Source organism: Struthio camelus, chromosome 2 (assembly GCF_040807025.1).
Source record: "Struthio camelus isolate bStrCam1 chromosome 2, bStrCam1.hap1, whole genome shotgun sequence".
NCBI classification, from domain to species: Eukaryota; Metazoa; Chordata; class Aves; order Struthioniformes; family Struthionidae; genus Struthio; species Struthio camelus.
This window is the reverse complement of record NC_090943.1, coordinates 150,600,927-150,627,422: the sequence shown is the minus strand read 5'-3', so window position 1 is coordinate 150,627,422 and position 26,496 is coordinate 150,600,927. Positions and strand designations below refer to the sequence as shown.

Genomic DNA, 26,496 nt, shown 5'->3' with positions numbered 1-26,496 from the left:
GGCAAGAAAAACAAGAGCTCACATCTGTTGTGCAATACCTATGTTGTTTCTACATCATTTTGACAAATTCTTTTACTTCTGTATTTATTTTATATATATGCATAAATAACAAAATATTAACTTTGAATAATAATCTTTATTTATTAGTTGATTTGTAAAAGGTACATTGTAATCCTGAGCTACTGCTTTTATACATTTATCATCATACAAAGACAGATCATTTACAGTTTGATCATTTACATTTATTGTGCTCAAAAATCCTTATCTGAATATCATTTTGTCCTTGCAAGAACATAGATAATTTAAGTTACATGTATCCCTGAAACATCCACATTAATTTACCCATCTGACCCCATTATCTAAATTACTACAGTCACCTAAACCACTCAGGACATTCCTTCTGAATTTAGCAAAAACTTGTTTAAAACTATAAAGATGGGCAGTGCAAGAACTGGTCCCTCAATCCTTTGTGAACACATCATTAAAAAAAAAAAAAAAACAACGCTGTTTCATATTCTCTTAGTAAGTCAGTGCTAAATTGACTAGATGTACTTTGATGGAATGATCCAAGTAATAGTTTACTTATTTTCCTTTAACAGCTTCCTTAATGTGAAGTTACAGTGTCTCCCTTTGTAGTGACCAGTGCATCTCTCCTAAACAGGGAAAAATCTGACACGATCAGATGAAAGTAAGGGGCAACCCATCACCAGCTTATTGTCAGCTACACGACATTGACGTATTACAAACAAGTCATATGGAATGCTTCCCTTAGACCCTGTAAAGGAATTTGTACAAATAACCAGAGTTAAGTTCCATAATCCAAGCATGGCTTTTAGGATTTGCCAGTTAAACAGAAAAGAAGAAAGAAAGGGAGAAGGTGGGGGGAGGAGGGGAAGGGACCAAGTCCCACAGTCCTTGAGGAGCAAGCATTTATTCTAGCTGAAGTCCATCTTGAATAAATGGGAATTTAGTTGGACTACCAAAATATTGCATCTTTCTACCTGAAAAGCAGAAAGCATACAGTGTTTACAAATGTCTCTCTAGCAACAGTGTCAGTCTTTTCAAGTACACTCATAAATTTCATTTCCTGAATAAGGTCACTATGATCTTAGGCAAAAAGACACAGTAAGCAGTTCAAGCAAAATGCTTATTGCTTAGGTTTTAAAGCAAGCCACTTTAATATAGTTTTAATTAAAATGTTAAGTACAAATGTGAAGCTATTGTAGAAACACTTATAAACACTTTTGCTTTTGAATTCTTACTGATCACCTGAAAAAAAAAAAAAAAACCTGGCAGACTGATTATAACATAACAAAGAAAGTGTAAAACTTAATACTGTCTGTTGGAATGAAATTCAACACCTATAAAGACAGAGTTATGAACATGTAAACAAAGCTTTAGTATTGAGAGCTAGGGAATCTAGCAGCAAAACAAACTATTTGCATATTATGTAGTGCAATGAACATTTGTTCTTATAGACCCCCACTCTTAAAACTACTTTGAACAGAATGGAATCCTTACAGGAAAGGTTTTAAAAGCGTCCAAGATGTAGTATCCAGAATTACTAGATGTTCATCTGCTATAATTGACCAATTTCTCTATGCAAAACTGTGCTCTGGATAACTGACTTTTATGGCTCCCCAGTAGCAGGCTCGAATGAGGCAGATTAAACCTAAGAGATAAGCGATAGCCCAAGAAACATATGTAGCATGAAATCGCCTGGCGAAATCTTGCGTACCAACCTAAAAAAAGAAAAAGAAAAAAGTCAAATATACAGCAGCACCTGCTCTTCAGAAAAGAGCAAATTTTATTAATAACAAGCACTTCAGTGCTGTCTTCACCCCAATAAAGATAAATCAGATATGTTATTAGCTTAATTTCAAACAACCACAAGGATAATTGAGCTTTGAAGGGCCATCAAGAGGTTTCTAGTCCAACCACCTAATCAAAACAGAGTCAGCTTTGAGGTCAGACCAGGTGGCTCAGGGTTTTGTCCAGTCAAGTCCTGGGCAACCTGCTCCAACACCTTACAGGAAAAAATATTTTCATTATTTCCAAACTCATTAAATGGGTGTTTAAAACAAAAAATACCAACCAACCAAAAACAACAAAAAAAGTGAGAGCCAGAAGTTGTTTCTATTAGGAAAATTGAAAAATCCTTCGTAATTCATTTAAGTTTGTACAACAGCCTGCATAATTTTTATGTTTAACTATAGTGCAAATCACACATATGAACATATTTCCCCTTATCTGGTTTTGGAACTGCAGGGTAAAAAGTTAGTTCTAGTGACCAGTACCAGCTTCTTCAAGTGGAAAGAAATCCAGATAGTTCATTGAATAATAGGCTAACGCAGTGTGAGCTTTTTATTTGTAAACAGTGTATTACCTGGTTTTACTCGTTATAGCTTGTACAAATTGTAAAGCTATATCCATATTTTTAACTCTTTGGAATCCCACTCCCCAGAGGAGAGCAAGACCTATTTTCCTGGCTGTACAGGAATTTTAGATTTCTGGAAATCTAAAAGTTTTGATAGCCCTAGCAAGAGCAAGATCTTCTGGTATTTCTAAAACAAAGTTAACATAAAACTGAAGTTTAAGAGATAAAGAGTCAGATTTAATATCAGGAAAATGAGAATCTCAAAGTGCCAGAACATTTTTCCAAAACAAAATGTTTTTTTTTTGGTTTTTTTTGTTTTTAAGTTAACTGTGATGATTAAATCTATGGTTTTAATAGAGAAGGAAAAAAAAATACAAACTTCAGAGACTTTGCTCAAATGCTGGGGAAAGAAGAGATGGTAATTCAGGTAACTCCTTCATACATGCACACCCCCTGCATAGCTGCAAGTACATCACAGTACATCACTCACAGTTAATCCAACTCCAATGAAGATGCATATCATTCCAATTGTAATGTATGCGCAGCATCGTCTCCGTGGCAATGCGCTTCCAACAGATGAACTGCAAGAAAATAATAAGCATTTAGATAAAAAATCTATTCAGTCTAAGTGGAAAAAAACAGAATGAGAATTCACTTGTATCATCTTAAGTTTGTACAGTAGTAGGAAAAGTCTACAATTATATCAAATAGAAAGTAAAAGACAGTTCACACATTTGTTTAAAAGGGGACTATAGATGAAGATTAACAAAAATTCTAGTACCTAAAAATCTAGACATCTGCAAAGAAAGGAATGCTAGACCTACAGATTTAGCTGCAACTTCAACATAACTTATTAGAAGACTAAAGAGTGTTTCACAATATATTCATAGCATCTAAATAACTGGAAATCAGTTCTACCATAGGTCAATGTCATAGCAATCACCTGCACAATCTATTTCCTGGAATAAGTAATTCAAAACCACTGATTGGCCATACTCTGCCCAATTTCTTGTAGATATTAACCCCCCCCCCCCAAATCCTTAGTCAGAAACATGAACATCTTTCATGCTCATCATGCTTCTGAAGACTAAAACTCTTTAGAAACATTTAAGTCACTTTTAATAGCTTCAAAAGATGTGACAAGTTCTTTTTACTTTCCTATTTTCTTTCAGAGCTCTACCACAAGTTGAATTAACTTCACAAGTCTGCTGACAGCCAAGGTAAATAAATCCCTCAGAAGTTCTGTCACCTCTCTAAACTCCCCAAGGCAGACCACTATCTCTCTCCATGCCAGATTAAACAGGCTACTACAGTCCTTCAGACAAACTGAATGCAAAATTTTATTAAGAGGTTAGATTCTTCACACTAGAAATTTATTCTAGGAGCTCGGTATCGTTTGGCAAATCTATCTCAAGTCAGGAGTTTTAATCACGTCTTTTAATCACCTACACTGGTGAGGAAAATAAAACATGATTTAATTCCACTGACAGACAGTGAATGCGTAGGTCAACTGAAAGGGCCAGAGAAGTAGAGGTGCTGCTCTCCTAGAGGTGGTTTTGAAGCCTCCTGAAGCATGCTGTCATCAGTAAAGTACCTCCTCTCGTTCTGGAAGATCAACATGCCTTTAGAAATACTGGGATGCTTGTACTTTGTGTTCAAAGATGCAAGGAAAAGCCATCTACCCCTCATGACAGTTCAACATATTTGAGATAAACACATTAAAGAAAGCAATGCTGAGCTATTCATCTGTCATATGACTGACCAGGTTTCTAGCTCCAGTTAATTAGCCACATAGCAAGGCCTCATATGCTTAGCATGTGACTAGAATTTTTTTTTTTTTAAACGTTCCTCTTAGAAAGCCTTCAGACAGATTGACTTAAGCAGCTTTACTACAGTATTATTTCTTTACAAGAAATTTCTAAAATGCTTCAAGAAAAGAAGTAGTCCTCAAGCTAATATGCACAAGTTGAGCTTCATCTTGCAAGGTGAGGACTATGGTGACCAATAACACACCATCTGCTATATGTTTTCAAAAGAAAAGAAAAAGTCATAGAACTGTTCTGCTCATTAATTTACGAGGAAAAGTTACTTCGTACTGAAAGCCTACCTGCTGTGGGTAGTGGATGGGGGACGGGAATTCCTAACTGGGGAAATAATGGTATCTTACCATTGACACACAACCTGACCTACTACACAAGCGAAAATAGTTTTGGTTCCCCAAAAGCCACCCTTAATACTTCTATGGCCATTCTAGAAGATGGGAAATATCTCATTCCAAGTAGCACGAGGGAAACAAATCAGGAGTTGTATAAGAAAGGGAAAGGGGTGAGACAGCTTCCAAAACGTCAATTAAAGTGAACTGAGCTTGCCAAACTGAACTAAGGCTCCTCCCCTTACAAAGTTTCCTAGCTATGTTCTCAGTGTGTTAATTTTCAAGTATTCAACTCCACAATAAAATAAGCATTAACCAGCCAACAAGCTGGTAGAAGCGTCATATCTAATTCACCTAAAATATGCATTAAGTTTATTGCACTGCATATTTCACATGGAGATGCAGTTCATTTTTAGGAAAGAGATCTTTACTTCTGGAGTTGTCCAATTCATGACCTTGTTTTTGCAACCATAACACTAGAACTGCCATGTTCATTTTCCACTCATATTTCCCTCAAGCTCTGCCCCCTCCTATCAAATAAAAAAGGCTGAGGGGAGGAGGGGGGAAGGAGACATCAGAAGATATTGTTTTCATTTTTTGATTAATTAGAATGAACTTATGACAAAGCCAGTTGGAAGGCAGTTTTTTTTTTTTTTTTCCCCCCCCTCCTGAGCTGCTGCTAAGGAAACAAAGGCACCTGCAAGACCTTTGGGCAGCAGCAGCACAAGTTATAAAAGATACCAAAGTCAATGTAGTTTGAGGTAGCAATTATAAAAGAGTACTATAGACATTAGGATGCAAAAATGTTAAAAATTAATTACGGGTCTTCATCATCATGCCAGACCTTAAAAAGAGTAAGTACAATGTTGGGGGTGGAGAGGGGGGAGGGCGGGATTTAATATACAACTTAGGAAAGACAGCAGCAGACAAAAACCAGCAAATATCCTTTCTCCATCATTAGGCAAGAAGAGAAAGATCCCAGAGGCCTTCTCTAAACTGCCACATTTTTGGCATCAGGCTGATAAACATCTGAGATTTTGTATTTGAAACACACAAAAATAATAGAACAGTGAAAACAGTTCCCCCCCTTCCCAGGTCATCCTCTACACTACCGAATACAACTATTTTGCAACAACTTAACTCCTTAACTGCATTTGTTGTTCTGATGCAGCAGATAACATGCAACTAACTGTCTATGTCAGGCAGAATCAATACAAATTGTAGAGCCGTCATAAACACCTTAAATATAGTGGCATGAGCAGGCTTGTAGGCCATTTCCAAAGAGAGCTGGACATTTACAGAATAAGTGAATTTATTCTGTGCATCACAAATCATTTCCTGTTTCTTAACAAGTGGTTTTGCCCAAATGACTCGTGAAAAAATTAAAAAATATTACATTTGTGACCACACTGGTGGCAGGTAGACAGAATTAAAAAACAAATAAGAAACTGAGTTTACTCAGTACTGAGTTTACACACTGAAATAGTGTTTCACCCAACATCCAGATATGAAAGGTTCTTTTGTTTAATTTATATATTCTGAGGCATGATCACTTTATTTTCTCAGAACATTATTACTGTTTCATTTTTGACTGCTGGGTATAATAAATCCTAGCTTCCCCCCTGCAATTTCATAGGATACATTCTTCATATTAAGACCTAGTTTGTGACCACCTACTTGGTGAATGCAAATAGCCTGTGTGCAGAGATTTATTGCAGAATGCATAAGAGATTGTTTACACATGCATATTCAGGTAGGTCTACAAAACTCAAACTCAGTGCACACCATTGAGTGTTCCATCCTGAAAGAAGAGACTAAGATTTTATCTGTAGGCTCATGAGCAATTTTAAAAACAAAGTTTTTAAGAGAAAAATGTTGAAAAGGATTTTGGTATCTAGAAGTCTCAAATGCCTTCCTGAAAAAATCTAGTGTTGTCATGATTTAAGGTGCCTCTTGCCTCAGTCTACTCTATCCTTTTTTCAGACACAATCTTCAGCTGATTCAACAGACGGAACGAATGTTTTCACATCTGACTGCTCAGCTACTAATGAAGAAACTTGTGTGTTAATTTACTGAAACAGAACTATACACATGCTCTTCTGACTACAGGTACAGTGACCTCTGGAAAAGGGCTGAAAAAAAGCAATGGGTCACTACAATTGTTTATTCAATCATCATGAGTCAGAGTTCTGCTTCACCTACACCGTGCCCTAGATGCATGCATAAGAAGTGTTTATGCTGCCAGAAGTGCAGAACTCCTGACTGTCACATCTCAAATGCAGGACAGGAAGTCATCAAACCACCCATTCAAAGCTAAATTTCAATGTTCAATAATTTGCGTCCCAAGCCCAAGGACAAAAGTGCCTATTTGTTAGGATTTGCTTTGTATTCTGCAACTCTTTCACTTGCCAGTTAAGTCGTAATTTACACAAATTATACTGCAGAGATGTTCCGGTTTTATTATGTACACACAGTATGCTATAGATGTGCTTTGCACTTCGAAGAAAAATGCTGAAAGGTCCTTTGACTCCAGGTAGATTAAAATACTACTTACATAGATCAAGAAAAGACAGCCAAGAGATCGCACGGTATGACTCTTGGATTATTGTTTGTTTTTGTTTGGTTGGTTCGTTAAGCTGCAGATCATTTTGTACTTAAGGAGATTCAAGTAGAAGGGATGAACTGAGGTCAGCTATCAAGTGTTAAATATAAAAACCAAAATTGCAATTAGTTAAAAAAAGCTGAAAAGGGAAAAATAAAAAAAAACACCCTGAATGCAGTTACTGACCGTACCCTGTAAAGCAACATCTCATCAAGATCCTGAGCTTATTTGATCTAAGCAAACTAGAACACGTCCACACACAGGGACATTCACCTCCATACACATTTACACTCCTGAGGTTAAAAGCATCACCAGACTGACTTCTTTATCAAATACTTCAGTAACATATTTCAATCACTTTCACTTTCTTTAAATAAACCAGCAGGACAAGTAAGTCCTATTTCACATCCTGTAGTTGAGATTCCATATAAAATTAAGGTATGTTTGGAGTATAGCCTTTAATGCTATTAATAGTAAACACACACACAAATCCCACTCTTACAAGTCTGATATTCTACTTTTAATTCTCTTTGAGGTAAGTGACATCTCTCCCTTGGTGAAGTAACGTCAAATGCATAGACAAAGTATACCATAATAATTCACAAACATTAAACAAGCTAATGCACTATGATGCCTAACACAAATTAGCTGACTTTATGAAATGAATGAAACCTCTTTCAAATTAAGAAAAGATTTCCTTTCCTTTTTTCAGATCAGGACAAATCAAGCTCTGCATTCAAACATGACAGCTGATTTACTGCATGAAGCGGTAAAATTTCAGGGACCTAAAAAAATTCCTAGTTGTTAATTTTAGCAACTCAGTTCTATCAATTTAGAAGCTTACTTTTGCCTCTGACAATTCAATCAGAGCATTTTACTAAATGCAGGTTTGATTTGTCAAAGTTACTGATCTGTGCATACTGAGGGGAGAATTCATGCGCACATAACATGCTCTTTAGTCTTGAAATTCAGGTGAACGTGGCAAAATAATACACATGGCAGACATCTCACTCCAAAGACTTCTACAGAAGAAACATTGGCAACATATTTAAAAGTTAATTTATGTAATCTTGTTCTCAGAAAACTTACATTTTTTTGCAGTGTGGGCATTTTGCCAGCGTGTTAAACCTCAGCTCCATCCACTGTAAAAAGAAAAAAAAAAAAGTTGAAAAACTGCCCTGAGAAAGTGTTTGTTTTACTTCATGCTAAATGTCACCGTGAAAATATTTTGCTTCTCAGGCTTTCTCTGACTTGTTTCTTGCTTTCTTTCGTAAATGGGATGCCCTTTTGTCAGTGGCAACTTACGATTGGGATTTCTATGTGAAATTTTCCCATGACATGCCTTACCATTACAAGATTTGCTTGACGTAATGTGATTCCTTCCACAGGCACAGTACAGGCAATATGATAATATTAATACAGTTTTTCCTCTTACTTCCAAGACTATGAACATACTCTTGAGTCAAAATAAATATGTTTTCTTTGGCACCATTAGATGTATTTTCCCATCTGCCCCCAACCCTTGCATCACTTGCTTAAATTAAGTGTTCATAGAAAGGTTCAAGAATAAAGGCATCTACTTTCTAAGACATAAGTTTTATGTAAATAAGAGAGAGAACACTATTGGCTACTTAGATGACCTTTTAAAGAGCTGACATATAGAAACACATATAGTATGGTCACAGCCTTCCACACAGAGACTGGAACTCATCTTATAGTCTTAGCAAGAGTAATAATACATAGCATCACCTTAAAGGATACACAGTCAGACCGGTTTTAAAAAACAGCGGTCTTTAATAAATTTCATTCTGTGATGATACAAGTGTTGAACATCTAGTTTTAACACATTTACCTTAAGCAGAGGAGTAAGAATATTTCTCTTTTCTCTGCAAGTAGTTATACTGTAACGGGTTAAACTATGATACAATTTAAAAACAAAACAGCTATCCAACTGGCATTCCTTGCCACTTCCTTTACTCCAAGAGGGGTAAGTAACCGTTCAGACACTGAATATTGTTAGTACTACTGTCTTCCAGGCAGACATTCTTTTCTTTTTTCTTGTGAAGTCTCCCTTCTTCGCATCCACAAGGCCAGGGAGCTGCCATTGCCAATATGATACAGTACAGTTCTATGACGGCAATACAGAAGTTTGGGAACTCTTCAGTTTCTGCTTATCAGGGATCTTTTAACGGAAAAGTCCTATTCTATCAACAGGTGTTGGGGGTAGGGGGAAAGAGATCATCACTACATGCCCTAGTCCAAGACAGGTATCAATCCAGTTCTCACTCTGGTTTCCAGATACGGTAAGCAAGAATTAACAGTTATGGCATTCTGGTCACATGTATGTGTGGGTCTTGCTGGTGTTCACATAAAGAAGGACCCAGTCTAAACATGGGAAGCTGCTCAACTCTTCTCTGCTGCTTGTCTCAACTGTAGGTGGTTAGCAGTTTCCTGGTTAAGTATACACGTAATTCTCATCGCTTCTCCTCTGATAACTTACAGAAGAGTCACACTACAAATTATTAGCGCAGGAACAAGCCATAGCACAGAATACTAACGCCTCCATTCAGATTCTCCTTATCTCTAGGAGAGATCAGAAGTCAAGTCTACTGAAATGAACAGTATTATTCTATCTGCTATAAACAAAATCAAAGTCAGACCCCCTAACAGTACTGAATAGAAGACCTAGCCACATCACAATGCTATTTAAATACTGAGAATGAATTCACGATTTTATATGCAAACTAAAATAACAGGCTTATAAAGCCTAGCCAATACAAGCTTTCTGATGCGAGTAAGATTCTGATCCATAGTATACAGAGTATGTTTTCCAGCTTTTTGAAGGTCTCCCTCAGTGTTATTTACTTCTAATGGGATTAATTCTCTGTTAAAAAACTCCTTTAATTTTTTCTGGTTCCAAAATATCAATTTACACTACAAGTTATACAGTTGCTTTTTAACAAAAATTTGTTGATGGGAAAACAGTTTGGGCGAGTCTTTGTAATTTAACTTCTACTTGACCAATTAAATGCCTGAAATGAAAACTTCTGCAATACTCCCCACCCAAGTAATGCATTTTATGGGCATTGATTCTACTTCCACGTTTTTGCCACAGAAATACATTGGCTATTTGCATGCATCCATGTCGAGCACTAATCAATTTCCCTTGGTTTTACAATAGGGAAAAATGGGGTAACATGCAGTTGGTCAGTACCCAAGATGAAGACAGACCTCTTCAAAGATATTCGTTCAGCTATTTAGATAGCAATTCTAGAAATAGACAGAAGCCTGATTCCAGGACTTACAAAGATGTTAAATTTAATTCAGTTTCATTTCTGTACACCATTTATCCCAGGGTAGGCAACTCTACTTCCAAAGTTACTTAATAGTGATTATTAAGTAGATTTCTCTTTCTTTTTTTTTTTTAAAAAAAAGATTCCTGATGAATTATCATCTGTAGTTTTTAAATGGACATAAAAATATATGCAAATGCATGTGAACTCCAATTTTTGTGGGAAATAACAGAAGCACTGATAATCTGTTTTCACTGCAAGTTACCTGGAAGTTACAGAAGCACTTTGTTTTAATGACTTCTGCAGACACAGTAATATTTTCAGAAGAACAAGAAATAAATTAAGTCACCCTGACAAAAGATTCAAACTAGAAAAATTCAGCTCGTGTTTGCAAAACAGAAAAAGCCCCTTTAAAAAAAAAAAAAAAGCTTATTTTCAAATAATTTTTAATTCTTGGAGTTTTGGTGGGCTTAAAAAGTAGTTTAACCTCAGGTTTAAAGTGAGTATTCTCACTTATATTCCAGCATGCTTTAAAGTACCTAATCTTGTTTCTAGTTGTTAATAAAATTTGAGGTTACAGTTACAGGAGATGTAGCTTTCCACCAATAATACAAGAGAGATTTTTCCAACCAAAATAATACAGTAAACCAATAATGCAAATCACTGATTAGATGTACTGAAACACTGATGGGAAATTTGGGGAAATCTTAAATGTGCCAGCTGTGGACAAAGAAAAATATCAGTCCAAGACACTACTTAAAAGAATGTGACAAGCTTCCTTCCTTCTGAGCCTAGGATTGTTATTAGCTCATCCAGTACAAGACCACGGAGGGGGACGGTGGGGGGAAGCACACACACGTGCGCGCACACACACACACACTCTCACTCACTGGTTTATGCAGCTATACACAGCTGCGTCTACCAAGGCAATCTTTTTTTCACCCCAGGAGTCCTTTTGGAAAGCAAAACACCTTCACAAATTAAAACATTTCTCTGTTTGCTGAAGAATTTAAAGTATTTCATTTAAGACAATAATAAAAATCCTTGTATATTTGAAATTGATTAGTTAAAAAAAATTGACAGAGCACAACTGACAAACCGCAGTGCTTGCTTACAGCCTGTGGCTTACATAGCCTACTCCTGGCTTGTCTTCCTTGAGAGTCTCTTTGAAAAGAAGAGGCGGCAGGAGGATGGAGATGGGGGGGGGGGGGGAGTTGGAATCACCCCTCTCCTGTCTGTCATCCTCTCCAAAGGCAGCTCAGTCTCATCCCTCTCACAGCCACAAACCAGCACAGGCAAAGGCCCTTGGGAGTGGGGGTAGGGGAATGACTTACTACTAGCTAAAACATTAACTCAGCCACAGTCCAGGTCCAGAAGATCTTTTTAAAAAAGCCCAAACCAGATCAGAATGCAGCTTCTCATGAGAGTTAATTTACCACCTTGGCCTCCTTTTCTGTTCTACCATTTTCCATTTATCTGAACCCCAAATCTGCCAGAAACAATGGAAACCTAAACACAGAAAAGGCTATCAGGTTATCCAAGATAAAAGTCTAATGAACAAGATTGCCAGTAATTAATGACAGGACTGAAGTGATACTACAGCTGCACTTAAGTTATTTCTACATTTGCTTACATCTTCTGTCTGCTATGTATAATTACACAAAACATTCTAGCATATAACCTGTCCAAAAGACCACATATTTAAGTAGTTATTTAAGTAGTACTTAATGATGCTCCATAGCAATCAGAGTGCTTTGGCTAATCTGCAAACAACAGGTATCAGGGGATAACACTAAAGTTGCCTTTCAGAACAAGAAAGGCATAAAAACAGAACAAGCATCCCTCACATCTGTAGGCGCAGAGAAAGCCCAGTCCATAATTATACTTTTTTATACCATGCAGTTTCTTTAAATGAGGTAGACAAATAGATACTGTTAGGAGACAACACAGAACAAGTAACAGACAATTTGGCGTTTTCTCCCCCAGCTATTCTAGCTTTTTCTTCTCTCTATCCCTCCCCGTTTTTCAAACTGGCAAGTGAAGTAAAGGAAATACCTTACTGAGTCACTGAGAGATACACCTTGCATGATAAAGCAAAAATATAATGCTGAGATACTGAAGTGCAGAAATATCCTCACAAAACTTGAGTTTCTACATAGGCTAAAGCACTTCTCTATTTTTTGCTACTTCTCTGCCTGCTCTCAAATCCAAGCAATTTAGTGATTTCTCTTATTAAAGTTTTTATTTCCAGCATCTAATACAACTTTGTTTCTAGCTTTTTCTGTTACTAAGAATGGTGGTAAAGGTCTGTCAAACAAAAGAAAGAAAAAGGTCTCTTCTCCTGATGTATTCTCTTACGCTGAACTAAGTTTCAAAATTTTTTTAAGATACTGATGATTTCTTTTTAATGTACTATGAAACTGTAAATCAGTCTTACTGGCAGATGGGTCTACGAAGTTCCAAATGATGCAGTTCCCTAACAGAGCCATCAAATCTGAAGTCACATGTACAAATAACAATTAGAAAACTTAGCTTCTTAGGGCACAATCTGGTAGTTACAGTCAAAAAATAGCCTTTATATTTTTTCTTATATTACCCTAACTTTTCACAGCAGAATCCCATCTAAGGAAATTCATACTGCAAACTACAGAATTAGCTTGGTCTACACTTACAGAAACAGAATAGGGGGACTAAGATACATAAAACATCCACGTTTATGAGAGTACGCAAAAATAGACCAAGAGTTTAGTAAGGAGAATTTGATGTTGTAATGCTAACTCTTCCTAATAAAAGATTTTTAGGTTAGACCATGTAGTAGAGATGCTCTTTTGTGTTAAGAGAACACTTTAAAACTTAATACCATAACCTCTTGTAGAGTATTGCTTTTGCCTGTGCAGTTTTAAAGCACTGCTAAACACTATAATTGTGTTACAAAATTCAATTACAACTTTGTACCAGACTACAGTGTTCATCTGGATGCCCAACAGTTTGTAACGTGCTATAAAAACAAACAAACCACACACACACAGCTCCAGCTCTCTAGTTACGCACTTCTGTTTTTCAGCAAGGATTATATTAGGATTAAATATAATAGGTTTATATATGGGCAGAATTAATGGAAAGAAATGTTTCTCAAGCGTCTAATGGTTTTTCAAATGCTATATGTAAATTCACAAATCAAGTCGCTATTCTCCTTCAAAAACACATCAAAGCCACCTTCTACTCCCTACATTCTTCATCTACTGTAGTAGTTAAGCCGCTATTATCCATTTAACTGATCCATGAATGTGACGCAAGATTTCAAGGAGCAAGCCTATTCCATTATAAAACCCATCACAAGCAAACCCTTGTCTCACTATGGATATAAGCCAACATGCAGTACCACCTTTACCTCCTTTCATGAGATGTCCTTGAGTCATCTTGGCCCTTACATATCTTCCAAGCCTTTGCTCCAGGAACATAACAACACTAATGACTACACTGGTCAATCAGCTGTACCACTTGCGTTAGCCCCGTTTCTTAAAACTAACAAACTGGCGAATGATGAAGTTGAAGCCAACGTACTGTCTCACATACTGCAAAATTCAAATATGGCAGCCCCTTGTTTATGTAAAGAGCTTCAAAAATGGCTTACAGCAAAACAGTATTTTTGCATTCTCTGCTACCAAAGGGGATGAAACTTTCAACCTCAGATATAAACCAACATCTCCAGTCCCATAACAGCTGACCAATACGCTAATAGGAAGAGCTAAGAGGAACAGCTTCCAGGGGTCCATAAAGCAATGGCAGAACCTGTACCACCTTAGCCACTGCAAAATATGACTATCATTGCAAGTCAAAATAGAACCTAGAAGCATATTCTCCATTACCGTCCACTCCCACATCTCTAAGAAATAACTCTGCCTTTGACCTTCCATCCATCAATATGAAAGGAACATCAGATGTTTCCTTGAAAATGCGGTGGAGATAATGAAATACATCCATGGCAATATCAGCAAAGAAGGAGCTTTAGTTCCTTGACAATACCGTAGAGTGAGGCGATATGCTCTTAGAAGTGCTTACAATAGTTGGAGTGATAGCACATTTAGGTGAGGAGGAGACTCTGGTACTTACAAGGAACGTATTTCCACAGTGCCCACATACCACTCTAGTTCCATCTGGTTGAACTGGCAAGGCAGGCTGAGCTGGCTGCTCTTCTGGAATCAGCATTACTGGACCCAGCGTAATGATGCGCCTACTGTGTTAAGAACATTAGATTTACATGCAATTAAGCTAGCAAAGGGAAAGGATGATGCATTTAAGCAATTAGCTCAGCCAGTCACTACCAAATGTGTTACACTTCTAAAAATTAGATTATAATTTAAGTAGATGATGCACCCAGTTTTGGCCTCTCTCATTGTAAGTGTTTTCTTTTTCCACTTTGAAAACATTTTCTTTCCTTATAAGATCATCCATGCATGCCAGATCCCTGTAGATCCTGCAGAGATCAAAGACTCGCAATCATATGGCAGGAACACCGTAGGAAAATTTTAATACCCAGGCTGAGCAAGGCTGTGAATTGAAATGCACACATCTATATGGAAATAAGGAGGAAGAGTGAGAATTCTTTCATAACCTACTTCTCTTTCCCAAGCCAGGTATTGCTTCTTCCCACATTACTAACAACAAGCCAAATAAGCAGTTTCCTTGCATTTTTATAGTAAAATTTCCATTCAAATAGAGTGGATCAAAGAAAAGCATCTAGGTTTGACTAAACACAAGCAGTCAATTTACTTTAAGAAAAAAAATAAATTTTTAACTATTCATTTTTATGTTCAATGTGTTTCCAACTTAATCATATGATTTGTCTATGAAAAATGACAGTGGGCAAATTAAACAATGCAAAGCAGAATGAGGATCAGACTTCCCGATATGAAATAAGTGAAGGGAAAACTAAAAGTATTGTTTAAATTGCACTGCATCTCTTCTCATCTAGAGCAAAAAATGTGGCCTGTGAGGCCTCCCTTCAAACTGAAGCCTTCCCTTCAGGGCATACTCCTCAACCCTCTCCTCTAAAGTACTATGATTTTGCTCATCTTCCAGTAAGAGAGATATGTAGGCTATCTTAGGGAAGCTGCTGAAGACACCCATACTTTCAGGAAACATTTTATTAGAACTAGGGAGCTTCAGATTCAGCCTGGTTACCAACTGTATCATGTATTACAACTGAAGAATCCCATGAACATTTTTTGAGAAGATATTTACAATTTTTTAATTTATAAGTTTTCCAAATACTGCATTAGTAAAAAAAAAATCCTCCCCACTCCCTAGCCCCAAATCACCCACGATGATCCAAAACAAAAGAGCTAGCAGGCTGGGGGCTATGGCACACAATGTGTTAGAGCTTCCACTCAAGTATCTGCACGTCCAGCCTTCACTTTGGTTTCTCCTGTTAGTGCTGCACCCCTTAGAACCAAATTACTCCTAGCTCAGTAGGATCTTCAATGATATAAACCCCATGGTAAGAATGCTCACTATGGCAATCATGCTCATCTCTTGTTACAGACAATGTGCAATCTAAAGAAAGAGAGTTGGGAGGAAAGATGTTACCTCAGGGTAACAAAGAGGGGAGGACAGGAAAGAAGCCAGCCTATTGCCCCTTCCCTCATTTCATTCTGAAATCCTTATTTTGAATCAGGTAAAGAGAGGAATCTGTGTATTTACAACAATGAAGTCTGTAGGATATTATGAATGCTACCCCCCAGAAGTGAGAAGTGGTTTTCTTCTCTGTTACTCTTTATATCATGTGTTCCTTATACAATATCTAATACATGAGAAATACACCATAAAGATTGTCACTAAATACAACAGAAAAGCAGTTAACCTTTTAATCTTTGAGCAAGTCAATCTAAAAAATCAAAATGACACTACCACTACCTGTCTATGCAGTAATTCACCAATGCTCTGTAAGTTTATGCACAGCTCTGCCCAGGCTCGAATCTCTTTAGTTTTAAATACTCAATGCATGATGGTGTGCCATTGCTTTAAAGAAAACGGTCTTAAAGCACTTAGAGTCTGTTTACTCTTACCAGTTGGGTCGTGGACAGCCTATTTTCCGAGATGTATCCTTACAGATAAGAAGACAATTACACTGACATCTAACATACTTCTTTCCTGAAGGAGGGTTTTTGATTGGCTAAATGAAAAAAAAAAAATCACATAACATACATAGTAAATCACAGCAATTCACTTTTTATACTTTTATGGGAGGGGGGTAGAAACAAAACACTACAATTTACACGACAAATTTATATTAACAGGGAAATACAGTTCTTACAGAAGGAAACTTGAGAGTCAAGTCAAACTTGAAAGTTCTCTCTCTCCCCCCAAAGAAAGAAAAAGATGATGCATATTTTCTCACCAGAACATCTTTGACAACAAACAAAAGATTCCGTAAACTAATGGAAAAGGCATTCATATTTTAGCAATAAAGAATTCAAGTCTTCTGTATAGCTCTTTTTTTCAAACGTAAGCTTAACCAGTTGTACATTTTTCAAAAAACAGTTAAAATATCAAGAAAGCCTCCTTGTCTGGTACAATGGCTTTATTCAGAAATGAAAGAATCAAAGTCTGGCTCACAGTTACTAAGAGAATAGGCAGCCATTGCTGAACTGTCATCTTATTTTAAACTGTACTGAAATTATCTTCCTCAAAGCTGGCAGTCAAGTTTCTGGGTTCTTTTCAAACAGAAAATCACAAGTCTCAAAGCTGGACAATCCTTTGTTTGGCCTGAAACATTATATGCAGGCAAAGAAAGTTATCTACTCTCACTTCTCTTTTAAGTGAAAAATGTTTTCCTACAGATTTACAGATCTTCCTGTTCTTTGGACAACAGTGTTTCCCCTCGCCCCTTCCCCCTCCCATAAATTCCAATCCAGTATTTTCCATGTAAACGCCCACAAGTAGCTGTGGGCCTCTGCAGTATCAGATCTCCAAACTAAAATTGTCAGGCAGAAAAACTACAGGGATCTCAAGAACTAAACACTTGAATTAAGAAAGGGTTGGGGGGGGAGGGGAAATCACTGCAGTATGTGGAACAGAACCTACAATTCCTATGTTGCAAAATTATCATGCTATGGTTTGTTAGCATGCTGACAAATTGATTGAACATATTTCGTAAGAAAGGCACAGATCCAGGGGAACATGCATGGGTTAGGCACTTTAGTTTCTTCTACTCTTAAAATAATTAAATTCTTTATTTCTTTCACCTTTCTGTACACATGAGCAATTATTTTAAAACTTTGTTTTTTATCCTCTGCCTCAGCATGCAACATTTCAACTAGTAAACTCAATAATATGAAGATTTATTCTAGCCACTTATGATCATCCTTGTGCTAACAATCCTTGAACTTGTATGCTAGCACACTAACAGCTGTACTGACAGATCCTTTGTAGGGATGTCAGTGACTCACCCTTTGCATGCAAGGACATGAATTCCAACAACTCTACAGTTCTACCTTTCCCCCTTTCTTCCACAAAAAGAAAATGGTAAAAAATCCATTTTTACCGTAGCTTCGTTGCAGACTGTGCACTTAACAACATGTTGGTGTAGCTTGCCATCCAAATTGATTAGTGATTGGCATACACGGCAGTTTATTACAGGAACACCACTGGCATCTGGACTTGCAATTGCAGTATATGGAGGTGGAAGCTCTGCTGCAAGAGAACATGAAACCTCAGTTGAGAAACTAAACAGGGGATTCTAAAACACCATAAGCAAATGTAGTCTCTAAAACCAACAGCCTTAAATAAAAAAAAGTTAAACTTTTATGGAGTTTAGGGAAAAAAAGAAAAAAACCCCACAGATTAGCCAAAAAACAAAAACTGGCTTCTGAAGAAAAACAGAAGATTAAACAAGATATACATAGTCCAGGTAGACAGAAGAGCCATAATCAGCGTTTACAAACATCTAGAGAGACAGCGTGAATGTGTATAGCGTGGTACCAAATAGTATTGTAAGAATATAGCAAAGTCCTATTAAGTTAAGGAGGAAAGGTATGGAAAATGAATAGCTCCAAAAGACCAAGGTATTTAGCCTCAACTAGCATTTGTGCTTATTTTGCGTAACTAACAGAAGCTGGGACTCTCAGAATTTAAAAGAGCAGAGAGATGAGTGCATATGCAGCGGATCTCGCAAGAATCCAGGCCGGATCCTCGATGGAAGATGACAGAAAGTGCTTCTTTTTTTGAGGTGCAATAGGTGTATGTTATCTTGAAGAAATAAACTGAGCTGAACCTTTAGAGCTCCTGCTTTTAAGGCTTGCAAAATTTTTGTAGACCAAAAGCCTAAGCATGAACGCACAAGGAGGTTTTCAGTCACTTAAAACAGGCCAACACAAACGGAGAAATGCAATGCTCTAATGCCCCTGTGGAAGAGCAGATTTCTTCTCCACCAGTCTTGAACTCGTGACAAGCCAGGAAGGAAACGTTTAAAATACTTCTAAGTTTAAAAATCCATGGAATATAAACAATTCATCTTATCAAACTCTCAAAAGCTTATTACCACATTTATTTGGCATGTAGTAGCTTAGGGCTTTATTTCATCAATAAGCTCAGGGTTCCTCAGGTAAGCAAGTAATAAGTGGGCATATGGTACAAAGGAGACAATTTTTTGCAGTCCATGGCAGCAAAGTACTACAAATTAGTCATCGAAAGAAAAGGAAAAAAAAACATCCTGTGATCTACTCAATAAACCACTTTGTAATTGCATCCAAAAACCCAGTAAAAGCTTCAAACAAGCAATGAAAGATCAATCTTCCTTCAGTTTACCAACAGCACTGAAAAAAGCAGTATCTGATGGGGGGGAGTGGGGGGGGGGGTTGGGGAGGAAATCACAAACTGCTATCAAAGGTGACAAGCCCAAGTATTACATTTAAGTCTATAAAGAAGCACCCATCAGTCCTTCACTCTACTCTAATAAGAATACTGGAGGCATATAAGAAACCAAACCTGTCCTTAGAATTCAAAAGTCATGGCAAAACTTTAAAGCAGCGGTATTGTTCAACGTTCTTTCTCTTTGCTGCCTGCCGTATAAACTATCCAGATCGTTACCTGGGTTTAGCTTACCAAGGCAGAAGAAGAAGAAAGGTGGACACCTTGAAGGTCTCAGAACAGCATTCATATACTTGAGATATTTTAGATAAGAAACAAAATTCACTTGTATTCAGCTATGCAACTCTGAAGTAATCATACAAACTGATGTTCTTATCTGAGAAAGCAAGCTTCATGCCTTCAGCTTTGATAACCTGGTTGCAGAAGCCAACACGTTTTCCAGAATTTCAGGTAGCTTGGAAGTGTTACTCTGAGTTTTTTGTTGCTTTTTCTGAAGGATTATAGCATCCAGGTAAAAATTTAAAAGAATAACTATATTTCATAGTACTGTGATACCATATTTTCAATACAAGAACCGTACAAAAGAGAGAAGAGTTACAAGATAGAAAATGCAACAAATAACAAAAAAAATTTGGCAACTGGAAACATTCTCAAGCCTATTAATTAGACCACCATAACTGCAGAAAACAGTTTTGGAATTTGGACAATTGAAATAGCAGTGTCTTAGCTGTGAGCATCAAAACTAAGGCTGCTGCAGGAGTTTTTTCATTTTGGCCATAAGTAGGCTGTTTAACTCTTCTGATCTGAGCAAACAGTAAAGTCTCTGGCTACAGGAACAGGCAGCCATAAAATAAGAAGCATGTTCAGCAGACTAAATACCAAATTCTCTGTTAGGAAACTCCTACAGTTCAATCCCAGCTCTGAGGTCTCTTCTCTGAAATGCTGCTATCCTGTAACTGAACTCTGCTTTGTTCTTATTTGCTCTTATCGAAAGGGTGAGTTTTCAACCCCTATCAGCTGGGCAATTGTATTTAAAAGATAATATCTCAAAGGGAACTAGAATGCAAAAAAAGAAAAACCCAAAGCCTCTGAGACTTTCAGCTTTGCGTGATCCTGGAATACTTTAAGTATTGGCAAGTATATACATAGATTTCCAAATATGTAAAAGATTCTACTTCTACTTGCAAGTGACAAGGTTTTTCAAAAGTGGTCAAAAAAGGTACATGAGCACGCACATACACTCAGTTTCTTCTGTAGCCTCACACTGGAGCTGCTTGGCTTCCAGGTAAAGCAAATTCTCTTTTCCTGTCCTGCTGTCTCAGCAGGTTTGAGATACCAAGCAAGTAATGGCTGCTTTTCAGAGCGGTGCTGCAGCAAATAACATCTGCTATATAGTAGAGAAAGCCAGAAGTATCTTAACATGCAACCCTCAAACTTAAAAAATTGCATTTGGAGGAGTTCCAAATCCAAACTGGCAAAAAACCCAAAAGCTAAGTTTAAATAAAATTATATTGCGGAGTGAAAAGGAAAATAAAGGTATTCCCTCATCATTTGCTGCTCATTAAATAAAATGTTCATAAAAACGGTGACAGCTTTCAAAACACCTTAATATATGAACTTTGGTATGTCTTGAGAGGTTAAATCTCAGGCTAAATACAGCATCTATAATATAGTTCATAAAGGCTCACCATGTTTGATGTGACTGGTGGTAGGCAAGCCTCCCTTACAAACCGCAGATATCAGTACAAACTTAGTGAGATACTAGATGTCCCGCTACTGACATTCCATTTTACAGATATTACGTTTCTTCTTAAGAAACGTAATAACTAGATCAGCAAGAGTAGCAAAATGCCCTGCCACGCAGTACATCTGACTCTAAGCTACAATTTCACACATTCCCAACACCCCTCACAGAATAGAGATGCTGTGGAAGAAATCATATATTCAACCTTAGAAAGTTCTTGAAGTGCTTACGCACTTTCCTTCTCTGCAAAAGAAAACAAAAACCACAGGGAACTACATCCCGTTTACCTTGGTCAAAGAGAAACTAAGTGACCCAGGACCTGTATAGAAGTGGGTTTTCTTTTTCTTTAAAAAGAAGAAGAAAGAAATTTTGTCCTCTCCTCCGGGGGGGGGGGGGGGGGGGGTGAGGAAGGAGGCAGCAGGGAAGGGAAGTTAGTGATTATTTCAGTGCCCCTCTTAGTCCACATTAATACTGTTTTATGGAGTCCACAGGCATCAGAAACCAGTAGTCAAGGCCTGAAAATAGAAGTTGAGGCAAAAGCTTGCTGTATAATGCAGAAGAGGAAAGCTCAAAAAAAAAAAAAAAAAAATCACTCTATACTGGAAGCAGAATCAATGGTCCCACCCCTTCGTTTGTGTGCAAAGTTTCTTAAGCATTGTGCCCTGGGACAACATCCAAGCCATCTTTTCTTCCTTGGCTCCACCACTAGGAACACCAAACCACTACCAGGATTCAAAAGCATGAAACCATCCACCATCTTACGCTGAAAAGAGTCAACTGGATCTCAACTGCAGCCCAACGAGCGAAGAGGAGGTGACCTCTTCCAAACTATAGCCTCTCCAATTTAAAGCTCAGGATTATGCGCTGGGCACGGTAGATAATTACATGCACGACGATAAATCTGTTAGCGTACACTCGGACAGTAGTTTTGAGGGCAGAGGGTTTCTTCCTCCTTCCTCTACCCCTCCAGCTCCCCAACATTCAGCTACTGATTAACAAGCAAGTGCTGTGGAAAGCATTTTTAAAAGTAAACTTCATTTCCCCTTGAGAGTGCTTCTTCTCCCTAGGCCAGACGTGGGCTGGGGAAAGAGATAAAGACTGTCTGTCAGCTAAAAAGGCTGTCTAGCTTGCACAGACAGGGAGCTGCTAACGATAGCTGAGCAAATACAGAGCTATGTGGTCTCTATAATACCTTTTCAAAATGTTGTTGTGCAATTTTTTTTTTTTTTCAAAACAGACTAGCATATTTGAACTGCTATTTGGTACAATCACTTAAGGATTGATTAAGCAAGAGATTAAACTTTTAAAAATACGTCTGACATTTAAGAAAGCTCTATGGTTCCTCCTCCCTTTTGAAAGCAAGGCCACTTCTCATCTCAAGTACCAAAATCTTCTCCTAGGGAGTAGATACCACTTGTGCCAAATTAGTTAACACAAGTTACAGATATGCACCAGAGACACAACAGGATACAACTATTAACTGAAACGAGCATTTGGGCCAGCTTGTTTGTACGTCACAAGATTTATCCTGCATTCAAACATTAGTAACTGATCTAATGCATTTTCATCACTTATTTAATACATAATGACTTTTAAAATAGATTGAAATGCACACAACAGTATCAGTTACAGAGTAAGGACCGCTAAGAATAAAGAATGTTGAACAGGAAAATGTCAGTTAAGGTAGATATATCAATTAAAACAAAAAAAAAACAACAACAACAACTTAAGGAGTGAAAGCAATCCTACAAAATCTGATGGGGACAAAAAGTCTGATTTCTGCTGTTTTTCACTATAATACTGGTTTGTGCAAGTCAAATGCAAGTTAATAGTCAAAATCAGCTACAGCACTGAAAGAAATACATTTTCATATCAAGGCACAGAGATCCAGATTTCCGTTAGTTTAAAGATTACTCAAAACACACAGACGCTCACTTGTGGGACTTCCTTTGGCAGTCCCATCTACAGTATTTTCATGTATAAATAGCTTATTCTGAAATTGTTATTATGTAGAACAACACACACATACATATCTATTTACATAGACATGTAATAAATCTATACAACTACATAAAAATCCTTAAGAAGTACCCAACACACTCTAGCCAGAAAGGGCAAGACTGTAATCTTACATTTAAAAGGCTAGCAAAGCTACAATAATCTTATTTAGTCTCAACTCTCAGCCCCTCCTCCCCCTTTCTTTCTTTTTTTGAGCCAGTTAAACTCTTTTCAAGAAAGCAGAACGCAAAAAAAAAAAAATTTTTGCATTACTGTATTTTGTAAACTGACCAAGTTTATGAAGCTGTATAGTCACATATTGCTACCTCCTAATTTGAATTATTTAAGTTACCCCCAACTACTAAATGTTCAACATTCATCAACAAGATGATTTCTGTAAGTCTGCACAAGAAAGTTGAGTACCACAAAATGAAGTTGTTATTCCAGATTTGCAACTAACTACTTGCTTTAAAAATAAAGCTGAAAACACCCATGGCCTTCGATCGGTTTGCAAGGGCAACCTAGTGTTTTGGACTTCAAGTACCACATTGCCCAGAGCTACTGGCTCAAGTCTGACTGCCAGAATAAGAACAGATCAGATCAGCTGGTGCCTCCTAGTAGGGCACTGAAGATCCCTAGAGATGCAATAGAGATGTCTGCGCTTTTAATCCGTTCTGTTTTGACTCTCTACATCATGCCTCTACTGCTTAGCATCCTACAACTCACTGTACGGAATTTAACTGTTCATAGTTAGGTATCTTTTCCCTAAATCCTACTTCTAATTAATAGGAGAACTGAAGTCCAACAATTACCTTGCAAGCTCCAACATGCGACTCAGCTATAATAACCAGACTGGTTCAAACTCGTTCTGCAACTGCAAACAACTTTTTTTTTTTTTTTTTTTTTTAAAAAGAAGAGTTCCTACTAGGATTTGGTGCAGGGTGCCACACACGACCCGCCCCGCTCCTCCACGGCGGCACCTGTCGGGCCCAGCGCTCCCCCGGCCCCCGGGGCAGAGCAGGGGCCCTGTCAGCCCGGCCCGGTGCCCCCCGCCCCGACGGGCCGCCAAAAAATAAATTAAAAAAGAAAAGCGCAAACGCCAGGAATAGGCGGCCCCAGGTTCGAGGTTGCGCCCAGCTCCGCAGCAGCGGGGCAGCACCGCCCGCGGCCGTTCCCCCCCCCGCAGGGCGCAGCGCCGCCTCCGCCAACGAGGGCGGGAGCAAACGCCTGATTCAGCACGGCCGGGCCGGGGGCGGCCTGGCCCCGCAGCGACATGGCGCCCGGCCGCCCCCTCCCCCTCCCCCTCCCCCCCCACGGGGCGGGCCCGCGCCCCCGCGCGGCCGGCCCGGCTCCGGCTCCGGCCCTGCACGCGCCCAACGGCCCGGCCCGCGCCCCCTCCCCCGCCGGCAGCGGGGCGCTCACGGCTGCGGCCAGCCCCCCGGCAGCCCCGCCGCCCGCGCTGGGGCAGCCCCGCGGCGTCCCTCGGCCGCCCCTTCCCCGGCTCGAGCTGCGGCGCCGCCGCCGCCGCAAGGGCCGGGGAAGGAAGGAGGGCGGGCGGCCGCCTTACCTCGGGGGCTGCTGTCCGGTAGATACGGCGGCGCCGTGGGGGTGACATTGCCGGAGCCGGGCGCTGACAGCAGCGGGGAGCGCTCGTCCGCCCCCTCAGCAGCCATGACTGCGGCGGGCAGGGCCCCGCGCGCTCCCTCGCTGGCGGCGGGGCGGGGAGAGGAGGGGCGGCGGCGGCGGCCGGCACCGGCGGCGCAGGGGAAGGGGGGTGGCAATGAACGGGGCCGAGGGAGGAGGAGAGACGGCGGGGGCGGCGCGGGCTAATGAGCGGGGCGGGCCGCGCTGCCTCCGCCCGAGCTGCCGGCCCCGGCCCCGGCGGCGCGGCGCGGCGCGGCGCGGCGGGAGCAGGGCTGCCCGGGGCTGGGCGCCGGCTGCGGCCTCCTCCGCCCCTCACCTGCGTGTCACGACAGGGCCAGGCTTTCCTTCCGCGGTCGCTGGCAGCTACCGGGCGCACAGAAGGACCACCTGAGGGAGGGTTGGGCGGGAAGGGGCTGCGGGGAGCCGCTAACGGTGCGACGTGCTGCGGCGCCGGCCGCCTGCAGGCAGCGTCCCCTGCTGCCCCGCGCTGCGCAAAAATAAACGGCGAGAAGGCCGGGGAGGGGGGCTTGCGGACATGGGTGTCAGAGAAGAGATGTTAAACAAGAAAACAGGGAGGTACTAGCTGATTTTGCTGTTGCCAGTTGTCTTTTTCAGGAGGTCGAGGAGGGAGACTGATGGGCCGCGCTGAGACTCTACTCACTGAGGCGCGAAGATGATGAGGTGACCTTTAATTCCGCTTTCAACGTGAGGCGATAAATCTACACGCTATAAAATCTGCTGTTCATCCGAGAAGGGTTGCCTGGTGTCACTGAACTCTCTGTGGACTTCAGGACTTATAAATTTGCTTCTGCTAGAAAGCCCACTCAGGCACCATCTGGAAGTCTCGGGCAGAGAGGGGGGAATAGCCTTTCCTCCAGGCAGAGAGCAGGGAACAGGCTTTCCATTGCAGCCAGCATTGAAATAAGCAGATGTTTGTCACCCGTGCGTCATGCAGATCCATTATCCATAGGTTAGAGATAGCCAGAGCCAGACTGTGATAATGCCACAAGATCTGCAGTTACTTTGAATAAAAGAGGATCTTCGTCATGACTTTCAAGTACTATCTAACATCCCAAAAGTGCAGTCCACTTCTTAAAATGACATTTTCATAAGAAATGGGTAGTGAGTCTTAACTGGGAAACTATATCAGATGATATCCTAGTCTGAAATTTCACTAGCCGGTCATATTCCTTCCTAAATATGATTTTTACAGGTAAAGTGCTGTTATTTACATCCCATTGAAAATTTTCTGCAGGAGCAGTTTTTCACAAGAAGAATAGAATCTAGGAAATCAAACTACTTTACAAGAATAGACTGATGTATTTGAAAGTCTGTATGAGAAATAATCAAAATATATGAAAAGGAGGCTGATGTATTTTATTTCTGTAAGGTTGAAACGATTCATTTTTACTTTAGTAATTATAATATTGAATAAACATGCTGTGGTAAAAACACAGCATTTTCATAGGTTATTGTAATATTTTAAAAATATTTTTAATTTTATAGCAAATTTTGAAATATTGCCTAGTCGTCTCACTTGGGACAAAATTACATTTTTAAACGTTGTTATTTGCTGCACAAATAAACTGCGTTTCAACTAGCTCTGAAAATACCACATAAGGAACAATACGCTACAAGGCAGCTGGCTGTTAGGCCAGGTATCTTCACTGTGCGGGAAATGGAGTCATGCCATGTCACACTGGCTCTTCCCGTAGAAAATGTTGTAACTAACTTGGAAGGTGCTTGTTTGATTTAAATTGGATTGAACTTTCACTTTCCAGTCAGCTTAAAAAGAACTCTCTCAGGATGAAATCA

The 26,496-nt window shown here is 39.4% G+C and overlaps 1 protein-coding gene across 2 annotated transcripts; it reads right to left on the bottom strand.

Moving 5' to 3' along the window:
• Nucleotides 1-116: 116 nt before the first annotated feature.
• Nucleotides 117-25,001, bottom strand: PIP4P2 (phosphatidylinositol-4,5-bisphosphate 4-phosphatase 2). 2 transcript variants are annotated; one of them, XM_068933070.1, is made up of 7 exons: nt 24,605-25,001; nt 17,971-18,119; nt 16,493-16,599; nt 14,538-14,661; nt 8,221-8,273; nt 2,868-2,958; nt 117-1,742 (listed from the first exon to the last, which is right to left on the bottom strand). In XM_068933070.1, exons 1-7 carry the CDS (start codon nt 24,708-24,710, stop codon nt 1,599-1,601), a joined length of 774 nt encoding a protein of 257 aa, XP_068789171.1. In that variant the 5' UTR covers nt 24,711-25,001; the 3' UTR covers nt 117-1,598. The 2 variants fall into 2 exon arrangements, with proteins under 2 accessions (XP_068789171.1, XP_068789172.1); XM_068933071.1 differs by having other exon boundaries at nt 17,971-18,116; nt 24,605-24,949.
• Between the last annotated feature and the right edge of the window lie 1,495 nt (nt 25,002-26,496).